We start from the raw sequence: 13,748 nt of genomic DNA on the forward strand, positions 1-13,748 counted from the left end.
AACTACTATTTCATGTTTTAAAAAAACAACTTAATATGTCATGTTTCAAAAACATAATATTTTGTGAAATTTAAATCCATGCTCAGATTAAAGAACACAAACACATAGGAACCACCTCTTTTTAAAAACAATGCCAACAACCTCTCTTTCTAAAAAAAAAAAAAACAACCCATAAAACACTTGTTTTTTCTCTCTTAAAAACATCTATAACTCGAACACATCATAGTCTCCAAGCCTTACATGATGTTTTTCTCTTCAAAAACCGCCAAAAACCATTGTTGTTGCCGCCACCCTAACACTTTCTAGTTCTACAAGTAAGGTAAACATACTACATTGCTATTAATTATGTAGGTTTTATATTTAATTTGTGTTTGGTTTAGTTGAAATGAAATTATTGTTTAGGGTTTATGTTGAATTTAAAGTTTTTTTGAATTAATGATAAATTAGCTATAGATGCCATCAATTAGGATTGATTTGATGTAGTTGAACATGAAAATAACATCAATTAAGAATTAAGCATTTCCATGAATTATATATTGCAATGAATTTTTGTATAGGTTGCTAAATAAGGAATTTTATGTGAATTGGTTGGAATCAGCTACGAATGCTATCACTTATGCTTGAGGATTTCATGCAATAGAGCATGAATGAGGTAGAATTTTGATGAATTACATGTTCCGTTAACTATGGATAAGTTGTTGAATGTGATAATTTATTTGAATTATTTAAATTTGCTATTAGTTTGGGTTTGATTTAATGCAATTGAGCATGAAAATATCAATTAGGTTTGATATCATGAATTATGTTGAATTTTGGTGAAATATGTGTTGCGTTAAATTTTGAAAATTTGTTTCGATTTGCTATGAATTTTGGCAATCGAGGTTAATTTAATGCAATTTAGTTAAAATTATATCCAATTGACCAAAATCATATTTGTTTCTTTTTTTTATATAGAATGTATTATAATATCTTTATGTTATGTTAATATTGTGATACTATTGTTCCTTATATGAATACTAGCATTACATACAATGACAAGAGCAATATGCTATTAAATAGTAATTTAGGCATGTTATATACAAAAAAAAAAAAAAAAAACTGATTGTCATGGATATGAGTAAAATTATAATGATATTAAAATTTATATAACTTAAAGGTGTCATGTAAAAAATACTAGTATTATCCTGTACCAATTATATGTGATGACAGTTTTAAGACAATGATGGATTTTTCATTCAAAGTGGATTAAACATGATGGTGGTGTATGTGAGTAGTCGACCAAATCCTGTGTGTTTTAAGTTTTTGGTCAAATAGGTATAAGTGCATCATAATTTATCGATCTTTCAAAGTTAATTAGTAAAGAGAAAAGAAGTTTATTATCGAATGATTTGCTATAAAGGAGTAATGAGCCTAGTGATAATGAAGATAATGAAATGTTAAACCCAAATGTGATAGTAGATATTGATGACGATGTTGATAATGAAATTGAAATAATACCTTTTGTTCTTGAGTTTAGACATGCTTCTGGCTCTACAATTGTTGTTTTTAATGATTGGACACATAGTTACATTTGTTTTTCAGGAAACTCTGATTTAGAGATTGGACAAACATTCAGCTGTAAAAATGATTTAGTTAATATAGTTATATGGTGACACGTTATCAAAAGAAAATAAATCTTTTAATGACTTTATGTTGTAAGTATTGTAAAGAGAGGGCGACAATCATAATCCATTTTTTACCCTTGATTTTCTGTGTTTTCAAAAATTATATTTTTGGTCTAATTTAGTTTTTGATATTTGATTTAATTTTTATCATGATAAAAAGAAAAAAAAAAGTTTAGGTTGTGAAATAAGGTGATTAGGGATTAAAAAAATAATAATTCGAGATTATGCATAATTGAGAGGATCCAACAAAATTAAAAAATTAATAAAAAGATCATACACATTAAATATAGAAAATTAATTAATTGAGAATACATGGTCAAGAAAAAAACAATATAATTAATTAATATTACTTTTCGAGTTTAGTTTTTTTAAGGATCTGGGATAAAAAGAGGGGGGATACACATCAAGACCGAGGAGAAGACATTTTTGCAAAGAAAATCCTAATCAAATAACAAAAAGAGACAAGAAAACACGAGAAAATCCAAAATTTGCAAGCTGCCTAAAAATTCCAGGCGTCGTATCTCTCAGCTTTAGTGAAGGTGACATACACCGCCGGCAGAAACAGGAAGAAGAAGTCTCCTACACCACAGTATAGGCCACGCACCTCCTTGACCAACCAGTAAGCCAGAAAAAGTACTAGAAAGACAACCTGTCGCTGGGCGTGCGAAAGGAGGCGCTGATTCTGCCATTTTTCCAACACCGTTCCTTCGCTAAAGTATGCGAAAGGATAGCAAAAAATGCTGCAAGTTAGTTTGTCTTGGAGTAAAAGTTCTCCAACATAACATACATGACTAGCCTCTTAGCAAAGTGCTATGCGAAGCTCGACTCCCAATCATTTGACCCCCTCAAGGAATTAAACATTTAATGCAGAGTAGAAAAGAGATGGGCTTAACTAAATCAGGTCCCGAATTAGCTGCAATTCTCTAGGTCATTTTCGTCCAAAGTCCTGTTTAAAATTACATTTCCCATTTATGTATTCAAATAAATTTTTTTTTATCATGATTGTATATGAACCAAATTCTCGAGAAATAGGACACCATAAGAGAAGAGTAGAGATCTTATGAAAACAGCAGCTGACATAACTGATATGCAAAACATATACAAACAATAATGACAAGTAAGAAGATCATGACAGCTCCAACAGCAGTAATCCAAATTCAAAGGCATATATATCATGAAAGTACTCTCTAAGTTATGTACCTTAATTCATCATCCTAGCAATAAACTTCTAGACACAAGATGGTTAGTGTAAGAAGATAATACTTCTCCTTCCATTGCCAAAATGAGCTTCTAGGGAGCATATTAGAATCTGTCAACTTCTTTTCACTGTATATGATATACCTAACATGTGTAAACCAGTGCTAACCTCTGACATAGACTATAATGTGTTTTATTTGATGTGATGTCGTAACAAGAATCAGTAAAGGAGACAACCAACTCGATATGAACAAAATATAAAGGATGGAACATTCAAGAAATAAACTACGTGCTGAACGACAATTTTAACCCGGTGTTTTTCTTGAGATCTTCAAGCACAAGACAGCACCAATTGTTTTCTTCCTCCGATTCTTTTCAAGCTGACCTCTTGCCATGAACTATCAAGAGCAAATTGAGTTCTGCATATCATGTGGTTTTGAAGGGGGGGGAAATCACCAACATAATTCTTTTTGTGACAATAGAGAATTATTCATGCCAAACAATAAAAGATAAAAACAAATAAATTACTAATGAGCTTGCAGCTTAGTGGTAGTCTTGCAAAAACAAGAGAGGGTTCAAGTCCTACCATTGTCAATCTATCACTAATATCATAAACAAAAATAATGATTAATGAAAACTCGTTCTAAAAGAGGAATACGATTTATGTGGCCAACTAGTTCCACTACCTAGTAATCAGTAATGGACAACCAGGTGACCATGAACAAGATACAAGCACTGTGCACAAGTAAGCAGGCTATAAGCCTTCTGGATCACTATATTCACATCAATCAGAATTTAGTCCTTACATAGCTTGTGTTATTATGATGCAGACCACGATGTTAAATTGATGCCACGGTCCCATACCAACTTAAAGTTTCTGTTGAAGAATGAATCACTGGAAAGAAATTAAAATTCACATAGCCAACCACATGGTCCAAGACACTCGGAAGGGACATAACCAAGCAAAGTAAACCCACTACTATTGACAGTTTGGCATAAGCAACTGAAACAAAATATTGCAAAGACAGTGAGACAGGTACCATGTTATGCACAAAGGAAGAAAAAGAACTCCGAAAATCTTCCATAAAGAAGAGGCTTAACACAGCAAAACTACAATCAATAAATTACATTACCGGAAAAAAAAAGTTATGCATTAAACTATGTAAGAGGATCATTAGTCAAACACTTCTTAAGGCCTAAAATTGACAGAGGAACAGTTGTACGCAAGGATTTGTACCTCGGTAACTTCTACAAAGACCCGCTCCAAATGCACAGCTTTCTTCCTCGTCTTCTTATTCTCCCTCTTCCTTGTGAATGAAAACTGATCTCCAACTCAAAATTCTTCTCTTCAACATAATTTAAACCAACCTCAAGTTTTGTTATTTACAGTAATCTGAATCATCATACAATATATAGATGTTTTCCCTTTCTTAAGAGGAAGGAGGACTGCAACAAACAATTAATGGTTTTGGTAATCAGATAAGTAACCCAAAGACTCCCAAGACACAACATAACAATTCAGTGACTCATTCTACAGCATCCCACCACGCCTCATGGAGAACCTATCCAACACCATACTAGACCTACTTCATGCTCTTTGACCAGAATGGTTACTCGAACGCCTTCCAATCCTCCTGAAAAACGAGAAGAAATTCCGAAAAGCACGCCCCACTCCTCCACTCTCTCTTGATCTCCTCCCATCAGGAGCCCATGAAATACTCCTAGGCAAACCCGCATTATTAAATCCACCATCCATCTCCGTAAACACAAGCGGTAGCTCCCTCTCTGCTGCTCTCCTTCCTCCAGAAAACCTCCCAACTGCAAAACCACGTCCGGGCAATCTCCATATCATTAAACCAACGGTCTCCTCATCTGATTCCGGCGAATTTCTCCCACTCCCACTTCCAGTTTCGGTGGGTAACTCATGACGACAAACCGGACACGAATTACGGATTGATAACCAGGGTAAAATACAATCAGAATGATAAATGTGATTACAAGGCATTTCGCGAGCCTCGGTATTAATTTCAAAAGCTTCTTTGCAAACAGCGCATTGGGATTCCATAGAAACGTGAGAATTCAGTATTTTTATTACTGGCATCGATTCGATGGCTGCTTTAGATGCTTGTGGATGATCGAATCGACCTACGCCGTTGATTTCCATTTGAGTCAACTGATCAAGGAGGCGTTCAAACCCAGAATCCATCAAGAGCTCCGATATGCTAGCGGGCAAAGGCCTGAGACCCGACGCTGCACCGTCGTCGTAGTAAAGCTCGAAGTTCCCGGATGCTAAGTCGGTAGTGGCACCGCGGAGGATGATGACTGGATTGAAGGGAGAGTGGTCTCCGCCGGTACGGAGACGGGTGCGATGGGCGGCGGTGAGTCGGTGGTGGGGACGGGTGATGCCGATTTCTTCGATGAATCCGCCGCCGCAGTCGGGGCAGAGAATTGAATCTTGGGTGGGGAGCCGGATGGATCGGTTGCATCTGTAGCACCAGAATGAGGACTCGATTGATGAAGCCATTGTTAAATGAATTTGATAGAAATGAAAGACTAAAAAACAAGCGATAAGATGGGTTTAAAGATGGAAGTCAGTCCAGTCAACGGCTTCAGCTTCTAACGGATGTAGAAGGAAGATGCCTCATTCTTACATATCCGCTTTCGGACATACTAGCTAGGTCCCACCTCTGTGCTGCCAATGAGATTCCAAGCTATTTTACATCGGGAAAAAAAAACCCGGCGTTATAAATATATTTTTCTTATGTTATAAAAGTTTTTAATTAAAAATATAATATTTGTTTTTACAAAACTAATTAAAAAATATATAGATTAACAAATCAGTTAATATAAATAAAAAAAATTAAGAGAACAAGTTAATCTTCAACGTAGAAAACAAAAAAGATAAATAAAAAAATAAATATTTAATTGTGAATAACTTTTTAAGTTTTTTATTTAATTGTGTCATAAAAAAAGATATTAGTAAGAAAGACAATAATTTGAATTATAAAAAAAATATTTTTTTAGTTATATTTTCTTTTCTTATAATTTAAAAAACATATCTTTTGCAAAATAAAGCAATTAAAATTAAAATTAAAAAAATCAATTAATTTGATATTTTTCATGAAAAATGTCTCTCTAATCAAAACTCTATTTTTTTATTCATATATTTTTTTAAAAACAATATATTTTTAAAAAAATTATTATTATTAAAATTTAAACTTATCAAATATCAAAAAATTAAATTAAATTTCTATGTAAAATATCAAAAAATATAAAATCAGAGAAAAATCATATAAAAAATCTTTAATAAGAAATAATTAGATAGATATTTTATTTACGTTAATGTTAAAAAGAAATTTTTTTAAAAAAAATTAAGCATTAGGTTCATATATAATTATTAAAAAGTAAGCATCAACAATATTGTCATAAAAAGTTATAATACTATTGAAAATTATGATATAATTGGATAATTCTTTAAATATCATATGAATAAATTTATTTAAATTAAATTTAGAAAATGTAAAAAAAGTAGAGTCATTTTAAAAAAAAAATCGAACGTGACTGAGCCGGAGAAATTGGCCTAAGCGTCTAGCCTGAAAGTATAAAGCCTAGGCATGTTTGGACCTAGAAGACTAGGCTCGCTCGATTGTTTTTTTTAATCGTCCACTCCTTTATATTTTCTTTCAAAATAGCACAAATGATGCATCATACACTTACAATATTTTCTAACCACCAAAGCTATCTTTGATGGCTGAAAATAATTTTTGCACTAAAAAACCCAAATTTCTAACTTTTTTACCCGAAAACAAGAAAATGCCATCATATTGGCCTTTAAAACCCAATTGTTATCCACAAAACAAATTTTAATTGGATAAAAAAACTCAAAATAAAACCAAATTAAAAAGAAATTCAAGCTCTAATCTGTCTTGTTGGGCATCATTGAAGGCAAAAACCACCTTCACTTAGTCCTCCTCAAAGACAAATATAAAGACATCAAAAGTGGCCAAAATTTGTCCATCCACAACTCTTCTCTTTTTTTTTAGAACAATTTTCTCTCTCCTCTCCAAACATCAAGGGAATGAAATGAATAAGAAATGAACTTACAAGTTGAAATATATATAAAAAAATCAAATAAGAAAAAAAAACTTGAGAGATCAAATTGAATATTTCCTAGTCATTTTGACATAAAATGCATGAAAAGTTTCATTTTAAAAAAAAATATTAAGCTCCTTGATCTTTCAATTTCAATCTTAAGAAGAACAACATAAAATTATTTTTTGTAAAATCAATATTTAACTCAGCGTTGGAATATTTAATGACAAATTGAACATGGAAGAACATACAAATCAAAGTAGATAACAACAAACAAAACTGTCTCACCATAACATATGAGAATTTAATTGAAAATAAATAAATTTTAGTAATCAAAATGAAAGGAGATAAACTCTAAGGACGAAAGGAAAAAAAATCATCTATAATAGATAAACAATTTTTCCCCCAAATCTTTTTGTTTATTTGTTAACTATCAATGTTATTAATATTAATAATTATGTTAATGGTTTTTGTATTACATAAAACATTACATAAATGTGGCGTATAGGTTCAGAATATTCTTTACCACTTGCACAAGCTTGCATGATTGTAACAAGAGACCATAAATCGAAGACACTTGATTACTACAACTATGCAAACCTATTAAATGAGCATGAGTTGTATAATGGTAAGTCATGTTAGCATAGTACAACATTATTTGTATGACTAAAAAGTCTGTGAAAGGCAGTGCTATAACAAATTATTTGTCAGACAATACAATTGATGATTATAAGCCCTTACAATTTGAATTTTCAGATGAAATCATTATGTTGGTAGAAGAGGAAATTGGTTCATGTGATGATATACGAATGTTTTATTTTGATAGGGTCATTAATATTTTTGGTAATATCATAGGTGCAGTACTCATTTCATTAGTCGAAAAATTATACATGATATCAATAAGATTATAGTTTAGTTATACCAACAATATAATAGAGTACGAAGCATACATTTATAGGTTGGGAGTCGTTTTGAAGGGGAGAGTTAATAAGCTAGATGTGTATGGAGATTCATTACCATAATTTGCTAGGTGAAAAGGAGTGGTAGATAAAAAGTAAGAAGTTAGAGCCTTACTAATAATACCTCACTAACTTTGCATCTTAGTTTGAGAAAATCAAATTCAATCATTTAAGTATAGACAAGAATAAATTTATGGATGTACTAGCCATTTTAGTGTTAGTAGTTCATATTAATTGTGAGGTAAAAATATAACCTATGTATATTGAGATAAAGAATTCTCTTACTTATTGTTGTTGTTTGAATGAAAAGAACGTAAATAAGGATCCTTAATATCAAGATATCAAACAATTTATTAAAAGTCATTATTAGTATCCAACAAATGTTAATAAGGTAAATAGAAAAACTTTGAGAATAATGGTTTTAGATTAATACTTGGATGAAGAAATTGTACAAGAAAGGCTTCGATGGAACTCTACTAAGTTGTTTAGATGAAAGAAAAGCTAAAAAGGAAATGAAAGAAGTATATAAAGGTGTTTTACGTTACGCATGTTAATAGGCAAGTGATGTCAAGACAAATACAGAGGGGTGGATACTTTTAGATAACCATAGAAAGAGATTATATTGATTATGTATGAAAGTGTTATAAATGTTAAGTTTTTACTGACAAGATAAATGCATCATTGATACCTGTTCATAATATAGTCATACCTTATCTATTTGTGATGTGGGAAATGGATGTGATTGACCCAATAAATCTAAAAGCGAGTAACAAACATTTGTTCATCTTGATATTAATTGACTATTTTACAAAATGAAGCAAAACGACTTTATACGCCCATGTTACTTTGAAAATGGTTTGAAAATTTATTGAGAGAGATATCATCTATTGGCATGGTTTGCTAGAGAACTTAGTTACTAATAATGCTTAAAGTTTTAATGGAAAAATGACTCAAGACTTTTGAAAGCGATGGAAAATCAAACATCTCAATTATTCACTTTATCAACCCAAAATGAATAGAGTAGTAAAAGTAGCGAATAATAATATAAAAACGATTATGTAGAAAATGATCATTACTTATAAAGACTGACATGAAATGATTTCATATGTGTTTCATAGTTATTGAACTATTGTGAGAACATTTATAGGTGCAATCCCTTACCCCCTGGTATACGAAATGGAGGTAGTGATGCCCTTTAAAGTAGAGATACATTCTCTGAGGGTGTTAAAAGAGTCAAAATGAGTCAGTGTCCTATATGAACAATTGAATTTTATTAGTGAGGAAATGTTACTTATGATTTTTCATGGGTAGTTATCAAAAAAGAATAATTAGAGCTTATGATAAAAAGTACATCCCTAAGAATTTCATGAAGGAGATTTAATATTAAAAAATATTTTTTCAATTTCTGAAGAGGATTGAAGCAAATGGACGGTTAATTATAAAAGGTTCCTATGTAGTTAAGAATTTTTTTAAAAGAAAAACCCTTATTTTTATCATACATGGATGGAAGAGAACTGTCAAAACTTATGAATTCATATATTGTAAAAAAAAAAACATTATGCTTAAAGTTGTATTTTTTTTCCTAGTGTAATGAAAAGGTTGAAGTTTTAGACAAATTTTTATTTAAAGTATTTGTTTTGTGTTGTATGTTTATTTTTTTTTAACACAATTATTATCTTAACTTTCTGATATGCAACTATATTTTAAAAAATTCACATTCCTTGGTCCATTGTATGATTCAATATTGATATTATATACATAAACTTGTTAATAAAATGAAGGAAGTAGGAAAAAAATGAGTTTTATTTATGAACTTAATAAACAAAAGGATCCTATACAAATATGAATTATAAATATGAGGGAAAATGAAGGTCCGACAAAGAAGATCATCAAAGGGGAATGAAAGAATGAAAGACTAAAATATAGAAAAAAAGAGCTAGAAAGGGTACTCTTCTTAAATACATTCAATCTTGGGGGATAAAGCTTCAATGCAAAAACTGCTGGTAGATGTCAAAGTTAACAATAAGAGAAATGGACAGAAGGCTCATAACTAGATTATTTTTTTGAAAATTGAATTTAAAAAAATAAGTGAGCCTAATATCATGCTAATTAGTTGTGTGATCTAAAATAAAGGTTTAAAGTGATTTAAGAAAGCTCATGTCTTCCACCGAGTAGATCATTTTATTTCATGTTGAGGGTAATAGTCTCTTGATGAGATTATGGCATTTTATTTTGTGTCAAGGATGATCCCCTCTTGATGAGACCATTTTATTTTGATTTTAAGAGTAATCATCTCTTGACGATACTGGTATCTTTTTATAATATTGACAAGTATTCGTTCTTTTTTTGTTAATCATTGTCATTTTTTTTCTAGTTTTTTTTATTGTTGCTGCTTTTTTAAATAATTATATTATTAAATTAATTGAGTTTATTGAACCTATTCAAATTAGTGACACATGTCCTTGATTTTTCTCACTCCTTTAAAATCTCCATCATCATCAAAGTTTTTTTTATGTTAGGAAAAATTTGACTTAGCCAATGACATAACACAAACATTTATATAGTTAGGGATGATAATTTAATCCGAATTCGATAAATACCGATCCAACCTAACTTAAATAAATGAGTATTTTCTGGATACTGCCTTACTCGATGAGTAATGAATAGGATATGAATATTGTCAAACCTTTATGAAACCGTCCGAACCTAATCCAAAATATATGTCTATATTATACAGATATATTTGTAGAATATTTAGATTTTTTTTAACATAATATGATATATATATTGACATAACACATATTTATATGTATAATATTTATAATTTTATAACTATTTAATAATATACAGTCATGAGATAATGAATATCCATACATACCTGATAACTGATAAATAATTTATATATATCTAAACTTTTTACCGGAGTATGATACAGATATAAAAAATTCGGTATTATGCATATATACGGTAGCTAGGGCACCTCTAACATTCTCCGTGAAATAATTGGAGGAAAAAAGAAAAATAGTATAAAAAAAAAGAGAAAAATAAAAGAAACCAATCAGTCCGTCTAATTCCCAAGACTAATCTTAGCCGTCCAAAGTAGGGTGAGTTTATAACCCTAATTCGTCCCTACTATTAAACCTCAACTTCCGCAATATCTCCCCCCTTCACCTCATAGCAGCAGAATCGACAGCAACCAGATCTTCTTGCCTGCTGCCTGCTCGGTAAATACTGTTTCTTCAAATGCCAAGCTTCTAATGCTCAGATTGAACCTGTTCTATTTTGCTTGTAGCGTCTGTTTTAGCTTGTAAGATAGAATGGGCTGTTTAAATTTTTGGTGTTTGTGAACTGGGTTCTCGTATAAGATTGAATTTTGACATCTGACTTCTTATGTAGGTGCATTCTGTGTCCAAAGTAAATGGGCTGTTTTTCTTATCTTTTGTTTTGTACTTCTTTAAAGTATCAAAGCTGCTGTTTCGTGTGTTTTACAGTTCATTAACTGTAGATTAGAGTGATGGATAATTCTTGCTGTCATTTGTGTGTACCTAAATTTGATGTTTTGATGATGCAATGCAATTGGTTTGTTAGTAAATTGAACGATGAAGATATAGCGGAGAATAAGATTATGAAAAAGCGAAGTTTTTTAGTGGCGAAAGACTTGTATGGATTGATATTAGGTGTTGGATTCTTGTACTTGGGCATGATTATTTTCTAGGCTAGTTCGTTTCTGAACAAAAGGAATCATACTTGCAGATATATAACTGGAAATTAATTGTTCATTAGGATGACAGCTCATAATGAATGACCAGCAGGTTGTTCTGATAAATTTGGATTTTGATAATTTTAGTTCAGTTATTAAATCTAATCTCTTGTTGTGGCTAACCAGATCTGTGAAGATGTTCTCGACTAAGAAGAAGATCCAAAAGGACAAGGATGCTGAACCCACTGAGTTTGAGGAGACGGTTGCCCAGGTTAGCTCTTTACTCTTATTATCTGTTTTTTTGGATTCATGTTTTAAAGGAATTAAATATGTTGAAAACTAAATGCTCTTCTCTGCAGGCATTATTTGATTTGGAAAATACCAACTCAGACCTGAAAAGTGATCTAAAAGATCTCTTTATAAATTCCGCAGTGTATGTACATAATTGTATGCATGTTCTATGTGAAACTTTTCCATCCTATTCTTTCAATTTTCTGTCTTCCCTGTGGTGCCAGGTCTATTTGCTAAACTTAAACTTTGTAAATGTTGCAGTCAAATAGATGTTGCCGGAAATCGCAAAGCTATTGTTATCTATGTTCCCTATAGGCTGAGGAAAGCTTACCGCAAGGTTCATCTTCGCCTTGTTCGAGAGCTTGAGAAAAAGTTCAGTGGGAAGGTACTATCATCTCAGATTCTTAGTTTTCTACATGTGTAGTGGATGGGGAATAAGGACCTGAGCTTGCAACCTGAAAGGCTGCAGGTTCAAGTCCTTAGAAGAAGAAACTCAGCATTTGAAGTTCCTATTCATGGTTAATACACAAAGTAAATCCCAGTTACTTGTTTGAATCTGAATTATGAATTATGCATCAATTGCTCCTCTGATAATCTGGCAGGATGTTGTTCTGCTTGCTACCCGAAGGATTGTGCGGCCACCCAAAAAAGGGTCTGCTGTTCAGCGTCCCCGCTCCCGTACCCTAACTGCCGTGCATGAAGCCATGCTTGAGGATTTAGTGTATCCTGCTGAGATTGTTGGAAAGCGCACCAGATACAGGATTGATGGATCCAAAATTAGCAAGGTAGCTTTGACACTTTTAAGTCAAAAGGAACTGAAAATTTGTAGTTAGAATTGTGTTCTTTGTCACCATAATCTCTGCCCTTGTCATGAATTCTCTCTTTTTTTTGTTTGCCAGATCTTCTTGGATCCCAAGGAGCGCAACAACACCGAGTATAAACTGGAGTCATATGCTGGAGTTTACAGGAAGCTTACAGGGAAAGATGTGGTTTTTGATTTCCCTGTAACAGAGGCCTGAAGAACCTGTTGATGAGTTTTTGTACTGTTATTTTATTCAGCAGTCTTATAATTGCAGCAGATAGGATGCTATTAAATTTTTTGACTCTTGAATCTGCTTGAATGTCTTTTTGAATAGTATAAAACTTTCTTCAAGGTTTCTTTTACTGTGCACTTCGAAGTTCATGTGGTTTTTTCTTATGAAAACTTTTCTATTTGATGGCAAGGAGCCATTGAAACCAGAAATGCTGTAAATCAGGGATTTTCTGCGGGAACTTGATGAAGATGTAAACCATTAGACAGGAAGCTCCCTCCACAGGGGCCTGGTGGCTCCAAGACAGATTCAAAGACACCTTTTGTAGCTTGTTCATGCGTTTGGACATTTATTTTTCTACAGAGTTTGAAATTATTGGAGGGATTATGAATGATAAAGCTAAGCGAATGATAAAGCTAAGCAAGGATGTAGTAGATAATAGTTATTAGTGCCCGTAAAGGTGATTGGAGCCAAAATGTTATTCTCTTCTATCACAACACGCTCTCGGCTTATTGATTTAGAAACACAAAAACAATTTAATTTGAAATAAAATAAAAAGAAAACTTAAAATTTTATGAAAATCAGGATTAATTTGAAGTAAATTTTTTTTTTTTAATGAAAATAAGGTGCCATTTCTTACTAAATTTGAACTAAATATCCTTGGACCTCAAAAGTATATCAAATATGAAAATTGTATTTACTTTAAACTTTAAAGTTAAATGTTTCAAAATAATATTTACTTGTTTTTAACTTATTAAATTAAAAATTATTTAAAAACAAGTATTGCTCATTCAATTATTTATTGGCTGTTTAC

The 13,748-nt window shown here is 31.7% G+C and overlaps 2 protein-coding genes across 3 annotated transcripts; one reads left to right on the plus strand and one right to left on the minus strand.

Moving 5' to 3' along the window:
* Nucleotides 1-1,938: 1,938 nt before the first annotated feature.
* On the minus strand, nucleotides 1,939-5,491 carry LOC7454941 (E3 ubiquitin-protein ligase RDUF2). 2 transcript variants are annotated; one of them, XM_024604366.2, is made up of 2 exons: nucleotides 4,099-5,491; nucleotides 1,939-2,374 (listed from the first exon to the last, which is right to left on the minus strand). In XM_024604366.2, the coding sequence occupies exon 1, from the start codon at nucleotides 5,383-5,385 to the stop codon at nucleotides 4,450-4,452; it is 936 nt and encodes a 311-aa protein (XP_024460134.1). In that variant the 5' UTR covers nucleotides 5,386-5,491; the 3' UTR covers nucleotides 1,939-2,374; nucleotides 4,099-4,449. The 2 variants fall into 2 exon arrangements, with proteins under 2 accessions (XP_024460134.1, XP_002309072.1); XM_002309036.4 differs by having other exon boundaries at nucleotides 1,939-3,280.
* Nucleotides 5,492-10,976: 5,485 nt separating this feature from the next.
* Nucleotides 10,977-13,067, plus strand: LOC18099982 (40S ribosomal protein S7). Its single transcript, XM_006381138.3, has 6 exons — nucleotides 10,977-11,136; nucleotides 11,799-11,883; nucleotides 11,972-12,045; nucleotides 12,165-12,288; nucleotides 12,506-12,688; nucleotides 12,803-13,067. The coding sequence occupies exons 2-6, from the start codon at nucleotides 11,809-11,811 to the stop codon at nucleotides 12,920-12,922; spliced, it is 576 nt and encodes a 191-aa protein (XP_006381200.1). The 5' UTR covers nucleotides 10,977-11,136; nucleotides 11,799-11,808; the 3' UTR covers nucleotides 12,923-13,067.
* Nucleotides 13,068-13,748: the final 681 nt, after the last annotated feature.

The sequence above is a fragment of the Populus trichocarpa genome, chromosome 6, assembly GCF_000002775.5.
Source record: "Populus trichocarpa isolate Nisqually-1 chromosome 6, P.trichocarpa_v4.1, whole genome shotgun sequence".
Taxonomy (NCBI): Eukaryota; Viridiplantae; Streptophyta; class Magnoliopsida; order Malpighiales; family Salicaceae; genus Populus; species Populus trichocarpa.